This window comes from Varanus komodoensis, unplaced genomic scaffold (assembly GCF_004798865.1).
Source record: "Varanus komodoensis strain SLA01 unplaced genomic scaffold, ASM479886v1 scaffold7_3, whole genome shotgun sequence".
NCBI classification, from domain to species: domain Eukaryota; kingdom Metazoa; phylum Chordata; class Lepidosauria; order Squamata; family Varanidae; genus Varanus; species Varanus komodoensis.
In genome coordinates, this window is record NW_025336480.1 from 8,292,724 (window position 1) to 8,315,579 (window position 22,856).

Sequence of the window (22,856 nt, forward strand, 5' to 3'; positions counted from 1 at the left end):
AGTCCGACCAGTCCTGAAGAAAGCGTCACTGGATCCAGAGATGGCCACTAATTATAGACCAGTGGCCAACATCCCGTTCCTGGGCAAGGTGTTAGAGCGGGTGGTGGTGGGACAACTCCAAGCACTCTTGGATGAAACTGATTACCTGGACCCATTTCAGTCCAGCTTCAGACCCGGGTACGGTACTGAATCTGCCTTGGTCGCCCTGTACGATGACCTGTGCAGGGAGAAGGACAGGGGGAGTGCGTCCCTGTTGGTTCTTCTGGATCTCTCCGCGGCTTTCGATACCATCAACCATGGTATCCTTCTGGATAGGCTAGCAGGATTGGGGGTCGGAGGCACTGCTTTGCAGTGGTTCCGCTCCTATCTCAGTGGCCGATTCCAGAAGGTGGTGCTGTGGGACTATGGCTCTGCGCCATGGCAACTATGCCATGGAGTACTGCAGGGGTCCATTTTGTCCCCTTTGCTGTTTAATGTCTACATGAAACCGCTGGGAGAGGTCATCAGGAGGTGTGGGCTGCAGAATCATCAGTAAGCTGGTGATACCCAGCTCTACCTCTCGTTCTCCACCAATGCAGGTGAGGCAGTGGCTGTGCTGAACTGGTGCCCGGCCGAGGTAATGGACTGGATGAAGGCCAATAAACTGAAGCTCAATCCAGACAAGACGGAGGTCCTGTTGGTTGGTGGATCGGGCTTCGGGGAAGGTGAATTGAACCTAGTCCTGAATGGGGATGCACTCCCTCTTAGGGACAAGGTCTGCAACTTGGGAGCGCTGCTCAACCCAGAGCTTTCACTGGAAGCTCAGGTGACAGTGGTGGTGAGGAGTGCTTTCTTTCAGCTTCAGCTGATCCATCAGCTGCGCCCCTACCTGGAGTACGACTGCCTGGCAACAGTGACACACGCGTTGGTGACTTCCTGACTTGACTTCTGTAACGTGCTCTATGTGGGGCTGCCCTTGAAGACGGTCCGGATACTTCAGTTGGTTCAAAATAGCGTTATGTTCACATGACTCCAGTCCTCCGTCAGCTTCACTGGCTTCCCATTGAAGTCCAGGCCCAATTCAAGGTGTTGGTGATGACCTATAAAGCCCTTAACGGCTTGGGTCCTGGTTACCTGAGGGGAGCGCTTACATCCATATATGCCCGCCCGCCCGCCCCTTGAGATCATTGGGAGAGGTCCTTCTCCAGGAACCCTCCATGAAGGAAATTAGGAGGGTAAGTACTTGGAGGAGGGCTTTCTCTGCAGTGGCGCCCAATCTATGGAATGCGCTCCCCAGAGAGGTCCGCCTGGCGCCGTCATTATTTGTTTTTCGGCGCCAGGCAAAGACCTTTTTATTCAAACATTATTTTAATTGTTAATATTATTTATTTATTTTATTCTCTGGCCAGGACGACTTAATTTACATTGTCAATTTATATTGTTTTATTGGATTCTATTTATTTATGGTTGTGAGCCGCTCCGAGGCTTCGGCGAATGGGGCAGCATAGAAGTCCCCTAAATAAAAATTTTTTATTTTTTGTATTTTTTGTATTTTTGTATTTAATGGTAATTTATTATGTGCTATTGTATTTCAATGTATTTTATTGTGTTGTAAGCCGCCCCGAGGCTTCGGCAAGGGGCGGCATAGAAATGTTATAATAATAATAATAATAATAATATATATATATATATATATATATATATATATATATATATAAATAAAACAGGAAGTCCAAACAAATTGCTTGAATCAGAATTTGTGGGAAACCTATCAACATAACCATCATTCAAATTCATGCTTCTACAACAACAACAACCACAACAGATGCTGAAGAAGAAACTGAAAACCCTTTTGCAACCATCCAAGAGGAAATGGATTGCAAACCAAAACAAAGCATACTGCTAATCAAAGGTGACTGGAACACAAAAGCAGGAAACAAAGCAGAAGCCAATTTTGTGGGAGAATTTGCCCTAGGGTTTACAAATGAAGCAGACGAATGACTCAGAATTCTGTCACACCAATAGTCTGTTTATTGCAAATTTGTATCCAGGCCAGTTGTATACAGGATTATTACCTAATGCCTGATATGGAAATCAAATGGAATATGTAATTGGAAGCAAGAGGTGAATAAGCTGCATTGTCTCTGTCAAAACAAGATCAGGAGCAGATTGTGTAGTGTCCATGAACTGTCAAAAATCAGAGTCAAGCTGAAAAGTGGACAAACAGAAGCATAGCGCTAAAACACAAATAACATCCCTGAGGAATTTTAAATCCAGATAAAGAACAGATTTGAAGTATTGAGCTTAATTCACCATGAACCAGATGAAACTGTGAATTGAAACCAGAGACATTACTAGGTAAGAATGGCAAAAGACAGTTTCTGTAGCTAAAAGAAAAAAAAGCTAGATGGGTGAAGAAAGAAAAAACTCAGAGTTGGTAAGGACAGGTGAAAAGCAAAAGCAAAGGTAACAGAAGTAGAGTCAGAATCCTGAATGCAACTTTTCAGAAACTATTGCATAGAGGCAAAGTTTATTATTACAATGGCCAATGCAAAGAAATAGAAGTGAGCAAGAAAAGAGGAGGAAAACAAGATCTCTTCCAGGAAATCGAAGAAATCAAAGGGAAATTCAAACCTAGATTATGAATGCTGAAAGACAAAAAGGAGAATGTCCTATCTGACAAGGATAAAATAAAGAAAAGATGGAAACAATATATGGACGAAATGCATAGAAGGGATAAAAGGGTAACAGGCTCCTTCAAAGAAGAATCCTATGAGGCAGTGCCTGAAATATTAGAAAGCAAAGAGAAAGCAGCTCTGAAAGCACTTGGAAGGAGCATAGTATCAGGATATAGAAGTATTCCAAGCTACAGAGACAGAATTGGTCCAAATCCTTAAAACTACCCACAAATATGGAAAATAAAAGACTGGCCCACAGATTGGAAACTTGCAATATACATTCCAATTCCCAAGAAGGAAATGTTAAGTAGTGCAGCAACTATAATAATATTGTACTAATTTCCCATGCAAGCAAAGTGACACTCAAGGTGTTGCAACAAAGAATTTTAGCCTAGATGAATGAGAAATGCCTGATGTACAAGCTGGATTCTGAAAAGAGGCATTTGAAATTATATCACACATCTATGTTGCTAATCAGAAAATGATTAGTCTGTGTTTTATAGGCTTCAGCAAAGCCTTTGATGCATGAGAAGCCATGGATATTGCTTGAAGAAAAGGGGGTGCCTCAGCACTTGATTGGCCTGATGCATAACCTGTATTGTGGACAAGTGGCTGCTGTTAGGACAGAAGGAATAAAAACTGATGGAAGATAAATCAATTTAAGATACCAAATGATTCCATCTTACTTGCAGAAATCAGCAGTGATCTGAAATGACTCCAATGAAAGTGCAGAAGCAGGACTGTAGCTGAATGTTAAGAAAACAAAAATCATGAATACAGATGAATTGCAGAACTTTACTGACAACAATGAAGAAAACAAATAGTGAAAGATTTTGTATGCCGAGGCTCAGTCATCAATTCAAAGGGAGACCGCAGCCAAGAAATTTGAAGAAGTCTGAGACTTGGAAGGGAACGAAAGAGATAATCAAATGTAAGGACACTTCATTGGAGAACAAAGCCCATTCATTCATGCTATTATATCCCTGTTCACAATGTATAGGTGTGAAAACTGGGCAGTGAAGAAAGCTAACAAGGAAGAAAATTGATGTGTTTGAAACATGGTGCTGGAGGAGAGCTTTGTGAATAATTCCCTGGGCCATCAGAAAGACAAACAAGTGGGTCCTAAATCAAATCAAGCCAGAACCTTCCCTGGAATTCAGAAGAACAAAACTGAAGCTGTCTTACTTTGGTCACATCATGAGAAGGCAAGACCCCCTGGAGAAGACAATCGTACTAGGGAAAGTTGAAGAAAGAAAAGAAAGAGGACTGAATATGAAATGGATTGACTCCTTAAAGGAAGCCACAGCCTTGAGTTTACAAAAGCAGAGCTGAGCTTTCAGGGACACAATGTTTTGGAGGACATTGGTTTAAAGGGTTGCCATAAGACAGAGATGATTTGATGGCACATAACATGGATAGTTGGTTGTGACTTTTGGTCTACTGTCTCATTTCATCTATGAGGAGAGTGAAGTTGGAGCTAAAGGGTTGCATGCTGGTCCATGACACCCATGCATATACTAGTTTACAAAGCCATTTTTTTAAATTGCCTGAACACAGCCAATATATAGTACAATGTAGAACATATCTTGTAGGAAACATTTTGCCTGTATAATTACAAAATTAAGAAAATTTGTGTTAAGAGAACAAAATTAGACAACTTTTTCAGGAATTGGTAGATTAAGAGGGCTCACTTGAACTAATTTTAACTGCTGGATTTCAGCTATAACAATAACTTGCTAGTAGTGCAGGATGAAACTCTGTTTTAAGTATGTAGAGAGACGTACATGACATCATTACTGCATGTTTTCTTCCATTTCAGTATTTTGTCAGTGCAACAGGACTGACTAAGTTAAACCCCAAACAGTTAAACCCCTATTTGGGGTTTAACTTTGTATAATGGTTCATATGCATGCATTCTGAAGAAAAAAATGTAGCTTTGATAGCAAAGGATATCCTTTGTAAAGTGCAAAGTAAACTACAGAAACATTTTAGTTTATAAAAAGTACTTAAATAGACATGGTCTGATGTGTTATAAATTTACCTAGTTCACTATTCTATGCACAGTTAGTAGTACATCTCTTCTTATTTGGTGGGACTCCTCACTAAATTGATATAGGTTTGTTCTGTTTTTCAGTGTGTTCCTCTAGTTGCATTAGTGCAAAATTACTAGCTTTGGACTACTGTACTTATAAGGAAACTGCCGAATAATTCGTGACACCTTATATCCTAGACTCCCAAACTTTTCTGCAGCAGGGTTACAAGTTTTCTTGTCTTCCTCCATTCCATCTTCCTGAGGGGCTAGTCAGGCAAGGCTGGATGTTCTCATTGGCTCTACGTTGAGCCTCAGTCTCTTAGGCTTTACATGGAAAATCCAGGACACTGACACAAATTCCCTCAAGTGTTCATATCCTTAGGTTGCAACAATTAGAGAGGTAAAGTTTCTGGAAATTTGAAGTTGTGAAAGTGGAGTTGAGGACAATATTTTACCAGGGTTTTTTGGCCCAGGGGAAAACTTGGAAATTTTAGGGTAAATAGATACATATGTTTTCATTTTTAAAGTGTTCTTTATAGATCCAAAGCACTTTGTTACTTTAGAAATAGAAAATATTTTCTCTATAACTCTGTGTTCATCAGCTTGTCATTAAAATTGAAAAAATTAAAAGTATATGCAATCATTTTATGATTTCTTGTATGATTACACTAAACTCTTAAATATAACAAACATGATATTTTATGAGCAAAATATATTATACATGATATATTTTTATTCCTAATTTATTTCTGAGCAGTGAGAAAGTAAATTCAGAACCATTGGATCATTGAGAAGCTAGAAGCAGTGGAACCTGGAGGCAGAGGAATATTAGTGTAAAATAGGGATGGCAGAACGTAGATCTCTAGACCTTTTCAACTTCAGCTCCATAAGCCTTTGCCAGGATGACCAGTGTCCAGGAATTCTGGAAGTCCAAAGCATCTGGACATCTCTCTTCTTCCCAGCCTTGGTGTATAGCATCTTTTCTAGTTCATGAATTTTAGGATAAATTCTAAGAAAGTCTGGTATAGAGGGTATCACTTACTTTGTTGGGAATGAGTCTTTCACATTATTAGGAATGTTAATTAACCATTTTAAATTTAAGTCCCATAAAGCTATATCAAGTTTAATTTTGAAAGCTTGTCACTACAAGTAGTATGAGTATCATACCTACACATTATGAACTGGGCTATTAAGTTTCTTTACAGTGTGGTCTGTTCAGGAATTTTATTAAGAACTGTGGAAGTGAATTCTGTAGACCCAAGCCTCCAAACTTTTAGTTTTGTTTTTCATTGAAAGAAACATAGGTATTTATTTATTTATTGAATTTCTATGTCAGACCCTTAGTCAAAAAGGCTCTCTGCACAACAAAGGCACAATAGTAAAATTAGTTAAAATGCAATTTGAGTTAAAACAGTAAAGCAATAGAATCAAATCATGCAATAAAACTATAAACAAACAATAATAAAAAAGTTTAAAATACTAATTTAGAAAAATGATCTTGTTGTTCAAGTCACAAAAGGTAACAGCAAAATCAAGACCTGTTACTAAACCAAATTAAGAACCAATATAACTCTGGAATAGGAATGCTTTCAATTGGTGACAAAAAAGATAGAAGAGATGTTGCCTGACAAATTTCAATAGGAAGTGAATTCCAAAGGTAGGGTGCCCCCACAGAGAAGGCCCTCCTTCTAGTCATCTCCTCTCTCACTTCTTAGGGGTAGGAACCCACAGAAGGGTCTTCGATTAAGACTTTAGTGATTGGATGGGAACATGCAGAAATAAGCGTTTCTTCAGATAACCTGTCCCAAAACCCTTTAGGCTTTGACGGCAACCAGCATCCAGTGCAGATTGTGAAGGCATGGTGTGATATGTTCATAGAAACTAGTCCTTGTTAATAACCATGCTGTTCTGAACTAGTTACAGTGTTCAGTCCATTTTCAAAGGCAACCCCACGTAGAGCCTATTACAGTAATCTGAGTGTGAAGTTAGCAGTGCATGGGTGACTGTAGCAAGACTCCACTTGTCAAATTAGGGATGCAGCTGAAAAACCAGCTGAAGTTGGTAGGAAACACTGTTGGCAACTGAGTTCACTTGAAATCCAAGTGACAGCTTAGGGTCTAGGAGCACTCCCAAGCTATGAACCTTGTCCTTTAGGGGAGTCTGACCCCATCCAGAACAAGCTGAAAATTTCCTAGTGGGATGGACAGACTCCCTAGTAATAGCACCTGCATTTTATCTGGACTGAGCTTCAGCTTATTGGCCTACCATCAGTCCATTATCAAGCTCAAAAACAAAGGCTGCCTCACCTGGGTCTGATGAAAACGAGAGACGGAGCTGAGTGCCATCCTGTGACCCCTTCTACTGGTTTCATGCAGATGTTAAAAAGCAGAGGACATCCTGCAGGGTAACCAGGGCAGTCTCTGTTCCAAAACTAGGTCTGACACCTGATTGAAATGGATCTAGATAATTCGCTTGCTCCAGAAGGGACTGAAACTGGGTAGCCACCACCTGCTCAATCACCTTGTCCAAATAGGGGATGTTTGCAATTGTCCATAGTAGCCGAGAAATCCACTGGAGCATTAATCCATCAGATTCTATATCTCTCCAGGGATGAACTGCAGGACTGAGCTACAAGTACAAACTTGAACAGGGATTGATTCATCCACCATGAAGCGATAGTACTAATGCTTTCCACTACCAAAAAATTCTTAATGCTACCTGTACTGAACAGCAGATTGAAGCGATCTGTCTCATATATTGGACCCAGAATGTACCAGAAGAGCGCCAAGAAAGTTATAGTAGCCCTGCAATACAAGACTAGTACTATAGTTTGGGGGTATTCCAATGCCATCTGTTAGACCATCCCTGGTAGCTTCTGCAAGTAACTTGTTGGTCCCCTCTCCTGTCTTCCTGGCCCAACACAAGGATGAAAACCCCAAACTGGGTTCCAGATAGATTATTTCTTTATTATAATTATTCAGGCTCACATCTTAAAAAGAGTAAAATGTAATTGTTTAAAACTACTTTCTTTTAGTTTGTTGATTGAGGTAAAAGAATGTATGACTGAATTTGATCCTCAGTTCCGTTTATACTTTTACCTTTTAGTACATTTTACTATCACAGGGCAAGCTTAGGGTTTGAAAGATCCTCCTTATGTTGCTTTTTAAAAGATAATTATAGTTTGCATTCAGTGTTGTCAGGAACCTCATAATTTTCTACACAACCTTTGCCATTTCACTTGCTTAAACATTAATTAAAGCTGATAAGTCCATTGTTTGTCTTCTAGGCATGCTTTAAGGACAACATTTGCTATGAAAACTGAAGGCCATGACTAGAAAGACTTCATAATTTTGAGTACATACCTAATACAGCATGCATACTGATATTCAGCATAGTGATATTACCCCTGATTTGGGGAAAGCTGTCAGTTCTGTTTAAAAAAGTGGATTCTATTTTGGTTTATATAAAAAGGTTTTTTATTGACTTTATTCAAGGGAATAGCTAAGAAATATGTCTAAAGATTTACTTGACCAACTCTTAGACAAGATTTAGTTGAGGGATGAACCTCTTGGGTGTTTTATGTAGAGCAGGGGTGTCAAGCTTCAGGACCATGCACCAAATTCAGCCCATATGTAGTCCCAGTCCAGTGCTCTGGGAATCCTCAGATGGCTACACGCCTTTTCCTGGTTTCCCCTCTTTCCCCAGACTATGGGCTGTTTCTTGGCTTTTGCAGTTTTTTATCCATTTCAAAAGGTTGAGGTATTTATCTGAAGCCCTAGTTACGGGTAGCAGGAGCTTTAAGCTAAAATATGCCCATACTTTTTTGTATTTCTGAGCTTTCCCTTTTCCTTTCAGCCCCTCCCTTCAATGGAATGCTGTTACTCAAGAGCTTCTCTGACATACTGAATCTGGATGTCAGGCTGAAAGAAGTTCAAAACCCCTAATATACAATTTATGCAGGAATCATGCTGCAACACAGAGGCATAGATTCTCTGTAAACAGTCTGTAAGAAATAATTTGCCAGATGTGTATTATAGAGAAGAATTTTTTCTTGCCACATCAAGCGTTTTCCTTCTGGAAATTTAGAGGGAGGAAAGCTACTTGTTTGTTGCATGTTAAAAGGATCTTTGCCTACTTTTAGACCATAGACATGTTTTGGGAATGCGAGAAACTTTTGTGAGGACACTACAAAAAGCCTAATCAGTGGGCTGCTTGTCATGCCTATGCATCCTAAACTGTGTCTTATTCAGGAAACAGCCTCATGTGTATGTTGGACATCTAACACCTGCTTAATAAAGGATTTAATTCAGTTCATTGCTGGTGGTGCAGTACACTAGGTTTAAATCAAGGTTTTCTACTCTATTTATCTATATATCTAGTCAACTTACATTCCGCTATACTAGTTCAAAGATTCTCCAAGCGGTTCATAATATTAAATAAAATAATATTTCATAAAAATAATAAAAATCTACAATTAAACAGGGAAATAGTCAGCTGAGGTCAGATATCAAGTTAAAATACATTAAAGAGAAAAACAGTTTAAAATCCAAGTATAAAATGAATTATTAAAATGTCTGGAGAAGAGGACTGTTTTTGCCTGGTGCCAAAAGGTTTACAAAGATAGTGTCAGGTCAACTATTTTTGGAAAGCCATTCCATAAATGGGGGGCGGGGTAGCTACTGAGAAGGTTCCTCTTCTATTCGCCATCCTCTTCGCTTCCGTAAAGGATGGCTCTCAGAAGGGCCTCCTCACCAGCTCTTAGGAACTGGGTAGGTATATATGGGAGCAGACAGTCCTTCAGGTACCCTGGTCCCAAGCTGTTTAGGACTTAATATGTTACATGTTTATATGCTAGCAAAAGCACCTTAAATTGGACCCGGAGCTCAGCTGGTAGCCAGTGTAAATGATACAATATCAAGGTAATATGGGCATGCAAATTTGCTTGTACCAGCAGTCGCATGGCCCTATTCTGTAATAGTTGGAGTTACCAGGCCATCTTCAAGGGCAGCCCCACACAGAACATGTTACAGTAGTCAAGCCAAGAAGTTACCAGAGTATGTGTGACTGTGGCTAGGCTCTGCCTGTCCAGGAAGTTGATAAATTATATACAACTGAAAGAAGGCACTCTAATTTGCACACATGGCCTGTCTTACCCATAGGTAGAGGAATGTTATTAAAATATTCCCATCTGGGTCTCTTTTATGGCCTGCTATCATTGCAGGTTTTCTCCTCCAGGGGAATAATAATATGATAAACCTCAGGCTATTTACAAAACGATCCAAAGACTTATGGAGTATTCTGCTCAAAAGGTTCATTTCATTTTTACTGCTTGCCCCTCCCTCCTCGCACTTAGCTTCTTGTACATATCTGTTCCACTCCCAACAATATTCTTTTATTCATTGATTTTTTTAAACTTAGTACTTAAGAGGTAAGGGGTTGATTCTGTGTACATAGATTTTCAAAGGAACAATGGGATTAAGGTCTTTTTTTCAGTTCTGTTTGTTTTATAGCATTTTTGCTGTGAAGAAGAGACATGTGATTGCTGCAGATACAAATTTATAGTTTTGAGAACTTAAAACCAAGCATCTGTGATAATACCTTCTAGATAGAAAAACTGCCCAATGATCTTACAGACCCCTCTGGAAAAGCATAACATTGTGAATGGATTAATGGAATTCATTCACCAAAAATTTTAAACATTGCATGGATAAACAGCCTCATGCTGTATAACTAACTGTATAACTAAAAATAACTGTTAAAATTAATCCTTATTTCATGATGAAAATAATCTTTGGACTACAATGTTTATTAAATTAACAACTGTCTGGATAATTTTTTCTCAAAAAGCATTTTATGTTTAAAAATCCAATTTAAATTTTAAAAATCCTCTTTTAAAAAATCATTTTTATCCACCCTTGGTGCAATTGAGCAAATATTTCTAAAGATACATGCTTTGCAATGTTCAATAGTTGCTTCTTTTGGGAGGCAATTATTACACAGATTAATTCTGTACTGGAGTAAAGGTTAATATCCACTGAAGTTACACATATTTTAAATTATTTAACTCTTCATGAAAACTAACAAAAGGAAGTGGAATGGATTCTCAGCACTGTTTTGACAGCTAAAATTCTGAAATTACAAAAGTGTAAATTTGTATTATCAAATTGGATGGATAAATTCGTACCTCCTATATTGCAATGGATTGAGTTCCTTGTAGTGATTTTGGTACATGAATGGGTGTCATAATAGACACCAGCCTCAAACAGATATTTGGATTTTTGGTCTACCTTTGTTGAAACTTAGGTATAATCACTAGAAAGTTTTGTGCATTTCTTAATAAATCCAGGTATGTATATTGAAAAATGGAGACAATGTTTATTTTCTCCATTTTTCAATATACCTACCCGAAATTATAAGAAATGCACAAAATTATATTTTCAGGTGCCTAGTGGGGACTCTTTCATGGATGACATTGGATGTACCAGCAGACTCTCTTGATTCATTAGATAAATTAATTTTGATTATGCAGACAGATACCAGCTCCTATTTTGTTGTTATGTGGCGACAGTATATGCAGACATGAAACCTTTGAATTGAATGAAAGTAGCACAGCTGATGAAGCTGGCATAAGTTGCATCCAGAATGCTTTGTTAATAGACATGAGTTTGTACACTGCTGTTTTCATGGCACCTGCTCTTCACTCTTGCACACCTTGTCTCAGGCGGCATTCCTGAGATCTTTAGTGTGAGGACTTATCACTGAAAATAGGCCAGGTTGCTTGCATGTGTCCATGTAGGTTCCAGTTGGATTTTTGGCTAAGGAAAATTGTGGCTCTTGTGGCCCACCCCAAGTTCACTCTTCACTCTTGCACACCTTGTCTCAGGCGGCATTCCTGAGATCTTTAGTGTGAGGACTTATCACTGAAAATAGGCCAGGTTGCTTGCATGTGTCCATGTAGGTTCCAGTTGGATTTTTGGCTAAGGAAAATTGTGGCTCTTGTGGCCCACCCCAAGTTGGCAGCATTTTTTGCCCTCTTTCTCCTACCACTAAAATAAAATCTAAAGCTCTGCTTTAATTGAAAGTAATTAGTGTTCTAACCATGAAATGAACTTAGCCTTTCTTCTTTAGATACATATAACTAAATCTGTGACTAGTATTCCATTCATAATATTTACACATTTTGTTGTCAGTATTATCTCCTTCATAACTTAGATGCTTTTTTGAGCTAAGGGGGAATCCTACACCCTCCTGTTTAATTTATGGCTTATATTTAGAGCAGTTGGTCAAATAAAGCAGGGCTCAGTTACATCAAATTTCTCTAAGTCAATTCTGTAAGGGAAATCTTCCTGGTTCTTAACTCATATGGATAAGTACCACCTAAATCTGTAAGAAATTTGGGAATTTCTACAGGCTGTTGTAACTTTGGAGGTGTTTGGTGACATTTATATTTAGTGTAGAAATAGAGTTCTTAAGGAACCTAGAAACAGTTGTGCAGAAAGCATGCAGCAGAGGGTGGACACCAAGTAGGCACTTTGAGGACTGAAAGAAAAATTATTTATATCAAAAGTAGATAGTAGTTGTAAATGGAAATGTGTATTCATGAGCATATTGGTGAGAGATTATTGTAACCTACAAAAATAAAAAGTTAAGATTAATAACATAGATTCTACTTCTTAGGTGACCTTTCTCAATTATACAGGTAACATAATCTAAGGGGAGGGTGGTTTAAAGAATGCATTGTGGTTTTCATATCAAAATAATTTTATAACTTTTGCCAGTTTTAAATCTGCAACATGAGTTGAGATGTTCAGGCACCACTGCTCTAAAGAAAGCCCACTGAAATGTGTTAAAGAGGAGGGAGGTTATCTACATATTGTAAACATTAGGAAACTCCTTCATCACTTACTTTCCTCCTTTAGCCTTTTATATAATCAAATTGTTTTTGTTCATAGCAACATGAACCGAGAAGACCGGAATGCGCTGCGTATCAAAGAAAGAGAGAGACGTAATCAAGAAATTCAACAGGGTGAAGAAACCTTTCCACCTAACTCTCCTCTCTTTGCTGAACCATATAAAGTTGTAAGTGCATGAAGGTTTTTAAAAAGCAGTTTCACACTCCAAATCAAGTTTTTTCTTAAATCTATGGGATATACTTTTATGAAAATATTATGAATAAGTATCGTTTCTGTAGCAGTTCCAAGCATATCTACAACAGTGTAATGTAGTTTCTCAAGGGGTTAAATGTGTTCTAGAAGTAAAATTATTATTATGTATTTGAGCAGTTTTTAAGTACTTGATGCTGAAGGACTGATTACTACACTACTTATGGGTGTGGGCTTTATGCCATCATAATAATTTTAAAACAGAAAATTAAAAAATTTCAGTATACCAGTGTCCACCGTTGAAACCAGCTAGCAAATAAACTGTCTAAATATAATATTGGAATTAGAGCTTAATATGGTGTTAGAGCTTAGAATATTTTAAACAATAATGGTAAAAATATATTCTTGCCTTATAGCAAAAGAATGATTCAAGATAGTAATATTTCTGAGTTTCTTGCAATATATTGTATAGATCAGGATGGGCAGAAAGTAGAATTCCAAATGTTCTGCCTTGACTCCCAGAGGCCTCTGTCCACACGGCCACTGCTCAGGAATGCTGGGAGTTAAAGTCCAAACCACCTGAAGATCTATATTCTACCCACAGTGGTCTGGACATTTTTAGGACTTGATAGTTTTAATGTTTGGCTTCTTCTGTATAAACAATATATAAACTGCTAACCTGCTTTTTGTGCATTTAAATAGCATCTAATTTTGCTACTTATGAGGCAGACAGTACAGGTTAGCAGTATAGGTTTCTGAGTTACAGGTTTCTGAGTTACAGAAAATTGTTATTTTGAAAACTTGGATTTGGTGGTTTTCCGCCTAGCCTAGCCTAGCCTTGACTCAGAATAACCTAGCTGTGGCAGCAAACCATGGTTTGTTAACCTTGGATAACTTGAACAGAGCATTCATGGTTTATGTGTCAGCTTGTAAGCTGTGGGCTATTTATGGTTAACAAACTATGGTTTGTTAGCTGTATTATAACCCACATTCAAGCCACAATGAACCCAAACTCAAGCCACACTGAATCCCTGAATGTGGGTTATTATATTGTCTGAACGTTGTCTGTTGGAACATTCCCACATCATGGCAACTCACTGTAGCAATAAGCCCTGATGGTTTCACTGTTGCCCCCCCCCTCCCCCCCCATTTCAGGAGTCACTGTGGGAGGACCTAGTTGTCTCTCCTCTCTCTGTTATGCTCAGGAGTTGGCAGCCCGCAGCTCCGGAGCCGTAGGTGGCTCTTGAATCCCTCTGCTGCGGCTCCGTCGCCCAAAATACGTGTCACAATCTGCGACCGAGGCTCCGAGTTACAAAATACAAATACGAATAGGTGATGATGAGGCATCCACTCAGGAACACTGCGCTAGCAGGTTAAGTAAATTGCGACATTGCAGGGAAAGAGTGGAACAAGCTTCCTGCAGGCTCTCATGTTAGATTCTCTTTGTCCAAATGTAATCTCCTTCATCTGAATGTTAAAAGCTGTGCTTGGGACCTGTCACAATTCACATCACTTGACTGTTTATCTGCTAATCAGTCACTAAACACACCTATATCTGCAACTTCATCCGGTAGGCCAACCATGGATAAATCGAAGAAAAGTTTCTGAAGAAAACCAAACATTTAATGATATGTGGGTAGATTCATTTGCTTTTACTGCTGACGAACTTAAAGGCATGCAGCCCTTTAGCACTGACTTTGACTCTCCAGGAAGCTGTTATCCTAATCAAAATATATGAAAGGAGTCCTACTAGTTTATAATGTAAGATTAAAAACAACAGTTTTTAGCGACTGAACAAGAGCTGCAGCTACTATATACATAGTATATAGTACTATATAAAACTACTATAATGAAGATATACATAGCATTAAGGTAAAAAACAATATATGCAGTGTTATCTTCATTTTAGATGTTAAAAGGGTTTTGCGGCTCCCAGTGTTTTCTTTTGTGTGGGGAAATGAGTCCAAATGGCTCTTTGAGTGTTAAAGGTTGCCGACCCCTGGTCATGCTTATGAACTATTTTCAACTTGCTACAGCGTTTTTCCTTTTTCTCCTCTGGTTTCACACTTAGCTTTCACAATCTGCATTTTGACAGCCACTTAAAGTTCCTTCAGAATGCCTAAGCAGTACCAAGGTGAATGGCTGTTAGAATCCTATAAAATTCATTTTATTGCCTAAAAATATTTGGGCCAAAAACACTTAATTTTTTAAAAACTACATTTTGCAACTTCAAATGTTAGCAGTTGCACAGGTGTGGGGATTTGAAGACTTGGTTGGGTCAATTTACTAAGGGTTCCTACTGCAAAGTTGAAGCAGCACTAGTTTGCACATTGACCAGAAGAGTTCCAAATTCATTTTGCCTCTTTGCTTTTCCTTGACCACTGTCAAAAGGCAAGCTATTAAGATGAGAAATCTTTGCTTATGAAAAGGGGGGGGGTGGGGTTATTTACATCCCTTCAGGGCAAAATCTTCTACTTCATCCCACTCCAGCAGTCCACATAATAGTACATATTTTGCACCTGGTCCTAAGCTTACCAACTTGTGAAGGTGAGAAAGTGTCCCCCCTCCAATTTTCTCACGAAAAGGAGTTTCAAATGTCCTTTTAAAGGGGGGTATTTGACAGGGCAAGGGGTAGAGTTCAGTAATATATATGCAATCTCATGCCATAGTGAGGAAACACTCATAAAAAAAAAAGCTTGCAGGAGCTGCTGATATCCTTTCCAGAGTTCCACTTGAGCACTTGAAAGGTGCTGTTGAGGGCTGTCAAACAGGGATAATGAAGCCCAGCTGTTAAACCGGTTTTTGTAATCTCCAGGGAGAAAAAAAATGGGAAAGGAAAAAAAGGCTACAGTTAGCCAAAATGCCAAATGATTGCAGGTGAGAGGATAAGCCAGTGCCAACTGCCCACAAGTGTCCTGAGGGCCCTTTTGAGGTGTCTGGCACTGGGGGTCTTCTGCCAGCCACTTGATAGTAGCAAGGGTTTGCCAATTCCTTGTATCTATAATGAGATTGGTCACTAGGCTTGGACAACAAATCATGGGTTGTTGGGGTGTGTGTGTGTGTACTACCAAACTGTTTGCAGTTTCAGGAAAGTCTCCTTACATGAGACCCTGTATGCACAGTAGTTTCCGCAATATGTTCTTGTTTGACTTTCAATTAGTTGCCAACTCTTCCTGTAATCTGAGTACATGGTGGAAAGTTAGCATGGTAGGGTAGAAGAACTGGATCACTGGTGGTCCCTTTTTCTACCTTGTCCTTTGCAGACTGAGTAGGACAAAGGAAAGAGGTGTATACATGAGAGATTTGGGGAGGAGAGGACAGTCAAGTGATGGTCCCATCTTTCTTCCCTCTTCAGTGCTTTTCTAAAAGTCCCTTCAGATATTTGAAATATTGTTCTAGTTTTGCAAACATGTTCAATAGTCAGTTTAGGCAATTCCAGAAGAACTGAATTTCTCTTCACAACTCACCCTCCTTCCAAGTGGGATTAGTATTTCAGCTACTGGAAAGAGACAGTGGAAAGAAAACAATAGCTGGAAAGGAAAACTGAAAACCTTATGTGCTCCTTGAGAATATTGACAGGAGATGATGGGGAATGCTGAGACTGAAAGAAACAAATACTCCTTTTTATTTCTATGTTTTATTAGTTTTATGATCTTTTTATTTGAAACATTATGTGAAATACATGCATGGTAGAAACAGGCAAGTATAGTATGCTAAAAGATTACACATAGGAGTTAGAACCCAAGTTGCCTTGAAGTGGCTAAATTAGTGGAGTTTATGAGCACATAGTGAATTTTTGAAGTTCAAAGAGTTACCTTGAAGAATAAATTTCTCTCTGTACTTGGTGTAAACATACAACTTGCAGCGATTGAGGAATTTCTGTTCTTTGAGTAAGACTTCTGTTTCTTTGTTTATTTTGCTGGAGTTTCACTTGATTTGTTCTTAAATATACGTTCTATGTTAGAAATACTCACCGTTTCCTCTGACATAAGCTTTTAGGGTTTCCAAATATACTAAATAGAGTTCACTGGAAGCCATCTTGTTTGTTTGTTTGTTTGTCTGTCTTCTGTGCTGCTCAACACCAAAGCTCTCTGGGCAGTTTACAAGAATCCATTAAAACAAAGTCTAAAATGCACAATGTAAAAAACATTAGGGGAAAATTACCATACAAGAAATTTTCAAATCATTTTTTTAAAATTTGTGCTCAGAATCATGATCCTAAGTGAATGTAGCTTGGCTTAAAGATGTCAAAGGAAGAATCCTGACAGCCCCTGGAAATAGGGAGTCCAGCTTTTGGCCCTCTGCAGAGTCAGTAAGCACAACAAACAATGGCTCATATGTCTTACAAATAGGTTGTATGGATTTTGTTGCATCTTTTCTAGCTCAGTTTTGTGGATAATCATCTGTTTTTCACATCAGATCTTTTAAATCAAAATTTTGCTCTATTTCCAGGAATGCACACTACCACAAATGGGTTAATATTCCTTAGTGCTAATGCAAATTTGTGCAAATCTCCCTCTGTCCAAAGTGAAAAACAGGTCTATACATCCACAGAAGCTGCACTGTGGAATCCACATGTCTGATTCATGTTTGAATTTTTTGTGTTCTCCAAAATCTGTACTTACAAACTGGGAGAGGTCCCTTGCCATCTTAATTCAGTGAAGACTTCTAGAATGGATTTAGAAAGCTTGCTGGGGTAACTGGCATCCTCCAAACTCACATTCTATGTTGTAATTTTGTTTATTTTTTAAATTATGACCTACTGAATAACCTAACCAGTTCTCTCTAACTACTTATTTATGTATAAGTAGTCCTACCAATTCATTCTTCCAAGTCACAAAGTGTTGATTCAAATTTAATCTTTCTGCCCTCTACTCTTTATTTCTCCTATTAAATAAAAGAAGCCTGGGGCAGAAAAGTACCCCAGAAACTCTGTAGGAATAGCTTTGTGGTGTACTTTTATACCCCAAGCAGAGGGACCCCAAAAAGGAAAGGGAGAACTCTGCATACAGACCAACTTCTAAAAAGCTAAGATTCCTAACTAAAACCTCCAGCAAACAGAATTAAAATGCATTAAGGAATGGCTGTAAAATGAATTTTTTAAAGTTAGCAGGCCAAACCATTGTTTTGCAGAGAAAAAGTCAATAGGCCTAGAAACTATGTTTAATTTTCAATGTTTTACATAGCCTCAGGAAGGATTAAATGTTAAATTACCCCTACTTGCTGATAGTGAAAGCCATTCTTATGTTGACTGAAATCTTCTGAAGGAATTTTTCAGCCAGAACAAATGCTTTTCAGATGCAACATGTTTCTTGCCCAGAATCAATAATGCCAATAGTGCTAGTTTCTTATAAAGGATAAATAAATAGTGCTAGTTTCTTATAAATACCCAAGTCTGTCTTGGAATGATTATTTATTTAACATGTTTTTACCCCAGTACTTCCTCTGCCAGGTAGGCTCCCAGAATGGCTCACATTTAAGCAATAAAACCCAGACAGTTCTGTTTGCAGGCTTCAATCTGAAAAGACATGATACAAAGGAAAAAGGGATGGGGAGGGAAGAGGGGGAAGCAGTAAGTAAACTTGCATCAGAAATGGTGGAATGATCCTGTTTTCTATTTCATATCCTGCTGCTTCATCTTGGCTGGTGACAATTGAGGGAGGACTCCAGGGACAGCTCTGGGTTGAGGAGCACTCCCAGACTGCACCCCTGTCCTTTAGGGGGAGTGCAACCCTGTCCATGTAATTAAAGCGTACAGCTCTGATTTCTGTTGGAAGTAAGCATTTTAATGATCATAGTTAACTTTAGTTAAGTTATTGTATAAGCAAATGCACTAGCAAATACAGGTTATCGTTCAGGACATGCAGATGACTTAAATGCTAAATTATACAACAACTTTTAGTTATGCAGTGTATTTTAAAATGTATTATTGCTTCATGATTTATTTTTTTTACTCACACAGACCAGCAAAGAAGATAAATTGTCTAGTCGTATTCAAAGCATGCTTGGAAATTATGATGAAATGAATGATCTTATAGGTGACCGGTCCCTCCAGAAGATTGTTGGAATTCCCAAACCAACAGTACCTTCAAACCCAGATGAAAAATCCAACCAAAGTTTCTTTGGTGATCAGAGGCACAGTACTAGTTCTCATCAGAACAGCAAATGGACACCTGTTGGTCCTGCACCTAGCACATCTTCCCAATCACAGAAGCGGTCCTCAGGTTTACAGAGTGGACATGCTGGCCAGCGTAGCAGTGGCAATAGCACTAGTAACAGTGGGCAGAGGCATGATCGTGACTCATATGGCAGCAGTGGGAGTAGCAGTAGCCGTAAAAAGACACAGCATGGATCTGAACATTCAAAGTCCCGTTCTTCCAGCCCTGGAAAACCACCTGCAGTTTCTTCTCTGAACCCCAGTCATTCGAGGTCTCATGGAAATGAGCATCACAGCAAGGAACATCAGCGCTCCAAATCTCCACGAGACCCTGATGCCAACTGGGACTCTCCTTCCCGTGTAACTTCATTTTCTAGTGGTAGCCAGTCTTTCCCTCCATCACTTATGTCAAAATCAAATACAATGTTACAGAAGCCTACTGCCTATGTTAGGCCTATGGATGGTCAAGAGTCCATGGAACCAAAGCTATCTTCTGAACACTACAGTAGCCAGACTCACAGCAACAGTATGAATGAGTTGAAGCTTAGCAGCAAAGCACATCTAACAAAGCTGAAAATACCTTCCCAGCCACTGGATGTAAGTTGCATATGCGTTTTTTTTTAATGGAATAGAGAGGGTGTTTGTTGTTTCCTGAAAATAAACTTGGGTTATTCAGTGGATGAAGGACACCTATTAGAAAGACACTTGTTTTATTTTGAGTTTGAATGTAAAAGTCAATAGGCCTAGCAATGATGTGCAGTTTTCCATGTTTTACATAGCCTCAAGGCTATGTAAAACATATCCAATGAAAATTAAAGAATAAATGCTTTCATTAAAAAGAGAGAGAGATCGAGATCCTTTTCCTCTGCTAGTTCTGTTTCTTTGACACCTGAAGGATATACAGTATAGCCTTCTGGTCTGCTTGTTGATCATTGCTAGGGATTTAGCACCCAAAATGTTATGTTTGTCAGGCCTGACATCTTCTGATGGATTGCTTGCATAGCGGCTTTTTTGTATTGCTATATTATGCTGAAAACTTGAAATTTGCACATTTAATTCTGATGACATTGTTTTAAAATGTTTTAAGTGTACTTCTGTTCCATCAGCTACAATGTGTTGCTAAATATTAATGCATATTAACATAATAACAACAAACACGCAACGATCTCATCTGCATCCCTGTCTGTATTGCACCAAGACCAGGGCTGGAGAACTGCGAGTCAAAGCCAGCACCCTTGGAGGTTTTACAGATGGCCACACTAGCCTCACTCTTCTGCCCAGCCACCAATCATTTGCTTGTTTCCTGGCTTTTGTGCAGTTTTTCCCATACTAACAGCTTGAAATGTCTCTCCTAAAGCTCAGTTACTGACAGCAAGAGCTTTAAACTACAGTATGCAGATGTTGTAATAGTTTTGACCCCACCCACCACTGGAATGCCCTTCTCCCATGAGAGCTTTTCTGAAATTGAATTTAACTTTGCACTGAAAGTGGTTTCACCTTGATCCAGAGTTTGCTTCCTGTGAATGGATGGGCTTTTGCATCTGCAGAAGGCTTGTGATCCAGGGAAGAAATGCCACATACAGAATAAAAGAAGGGACAATTTGCATAGATTTTCCTATTGCAAACCTAAATTCCAGATAGTTGGGAAATTCCCTGGTACTGTGCAGATAGTTATGTTGGGAACTGGAAAGGGTAAGGAGGAGTTTCTGTGGGCAGAAGCACTCTGAGTGCATACATCTACTAATGGAAGCATGCTGTAGATCCAATCCTCGATGTTTACAAAGGGAGAACTTTTACTATATATGAAAGATTAAATCAAATTTGTTACTTTTTTCTATATTGCATCTTGCTGTGTTGAACATCTGGGGGAACTATTCCATAAAAATTGGTACCATTAATTTCCAATGTTATCCATTTGAGTTAAAATTAAGAGATGGTGGGCTATTTGATTTCGACTATGATTCATATTTACAGTTGTTTCATTAAATGAATTTGCATTCATAGAACTAGATTTTTTTTTCTTCTTGGATCTGAAAGAGCACAGGAAACAATGGACATGAAAACTGGGTTCCAGAAATATATATATTACAGTACACTTCAGTTCAGGAAACAAGGTTATTAAATTATATTGCTTAGATTACTGTTTCCAAGATTTATTGATTAGATAATAGTTCAAACTGCATATATTTAAAAGGTATTGAATGGGAGATTAAAAAGTTAAGTGTTGGTAGTTTATTGAAAGGGGTGGTTACACAGCAGATCTTCATTCTTACTATGAAAGTTGCAACTTTAGAGTTATTTTAATACATATAAGTCTGTTACCTCCTTATATCTTCATATATTGGTTCTTTTGGATACTAATATTGGATGGAAATCCTGAATTTGAACAAACAATAAGGTGATTTTAGATTCACTGCTTTTCTAGAAATGTTAAAATATTGAAATAAAGATAAGCCCATTAAAATTTGAACATTGATTTGTAGGCATCAGCATCTGGTGACATGAGCAGTGTGGATGAAATTCTAAAAGTAAGTTGCACTCATATTCTTGCTCTTGGGATTTGTTTTTTTAAATGTGTAGGGAACTTTTCTTAACATACTGAGAATAAATTACCCTAAATATAAAATAAATATATTACTTAAAACTGAATGTGTTAGATTCAGAATCGTCCCTCCATACACAGGATGATACCACAGGTGGAATGGGTGTCCTGTGACCTCTTCTTCCTCCTTCAGCCCCCTGTATGCCCTCCAAAGGGTTCCACAGTGCTCTGGAGGAGATACAAAGGGTATGTAGCAGCGAGGAAAGGATATAAATGCCTGTTCTGCAAGCCATATCTTTCTGCAGGTGGAGGAATGATTCTGAATCCCTCCCAATATGAATACTCATTTAGGAAATACATATCCACATGTGAAATTAATTAGCAGTGAAACCAGGTTTTTTCCTTATTGATTAAACAGTTTGGGTTTTTATTTTGGTATGGAAGTATTTTTGGTAGTGGTTACCACACACATAATGGGTTAGATCCAGATTTTGCTTAGAAAAAACCTATTGAAATAAATGGAACAAGAAAATGAAGACTATTTTTATTTAAGTGGGTCTCCCCAAAACATGCCTAAGTCTACATCCAAGTATTTGCAATTTTGTAATAACTTGGTTTATTAGTCTAGATCCTGATTTGTCCTTCCATTCACAGAAAGGAACAAAAGCTGGTAGAGTCTTCCTGCTTCATTTTTTTCCAGTGCCTCTTTCCCCCTGCAGCCCCCAGTATCACCTCCCATATGAGTCTAAACAGGGAAAGGGATTCAAATTTTAAACAAAAACAAAATCACTTCCCCTGCTTTAAGCAGAGGTGTACTGCAAGTGGAGGTTTTATTATTTTAAATATTTTTAAACCACCTTGTGGATATGACGGATGTTTATAATATGCACCACTAAAATTCAGTACATCAAATTAAAAAGACAAAGGCAAATAAGAAAAAGCCTCCAGTAAAGCAATTAAATGGCTGTTAAAATAAGAGAAACAAGCTAATCATAACAAAATTAAATTGTCTGTGCAAATTGTTTTTAGCAGTAGTTTGGCACTTGTGCTGAAAATACTGTAATGTTGGCACCAGTCATAGTGGGAGGGATATTCCACAATCAAGGCACTACAATAGGAAAGGTATATATAATCTACTTCCCCTAATGAGGGTTCATGGGAAAGATCTTCAATTGATGCTCTTACATGGGTAGGTTGGTATATGGAAAAACTTTTAAGTGTTTGGGTCCCAGCATTTGCACCAGCAAATAGGCAGCCAGTCTAGTTTCTTCAAATTAGGTATATTGTGAGTCTACTTGGCAACATCAGTTGAAATTCTGGCACTTGAATCAAAGCTTCCAGGTCTACTCCAAGGACAACTTCATGC

The 22,856-nt window shown here is 38.5% G+C and overlaps 1 protein-coding gene across 3 annotated transcripts in view; it reads left to right on the plus strand.

Annotated features, from left to right (window-relative positions):
* AFF4 (AF4/FMR2 family member 4) overlaps positions 1-22,856 on the plus strand; it is an 81,979-nt gene that overhangs the window by 18,071 nt on the left and 41,052 nt on the right. For 2 of the 3 annotated variants that reach the window (XM_044454572.1, XM_044454573.1), the window contains exons 2-4: positions 12,642-12,768; positions 18,754-19,545; positions 21,432-21,476. In XM_044454572.1, the coding sequence (XP_044310507.1) occupies positions 12,646-12,768; positions 18,754-19,545; positions 21,432-21,476 (960 nt within the window). In that variant the 5' untranslated portion in view covers positions 12,642-12,645. Of the gene's footprint in view, positions 1-12,639; positions 12,769-18,449; positions 18,568-18,753; positions 19,546-21,431; positions 21,477-22,856 lie in introns of those variants that run through there. The other variant, XM_044454574.1, reaches the window with a different exon arrangement.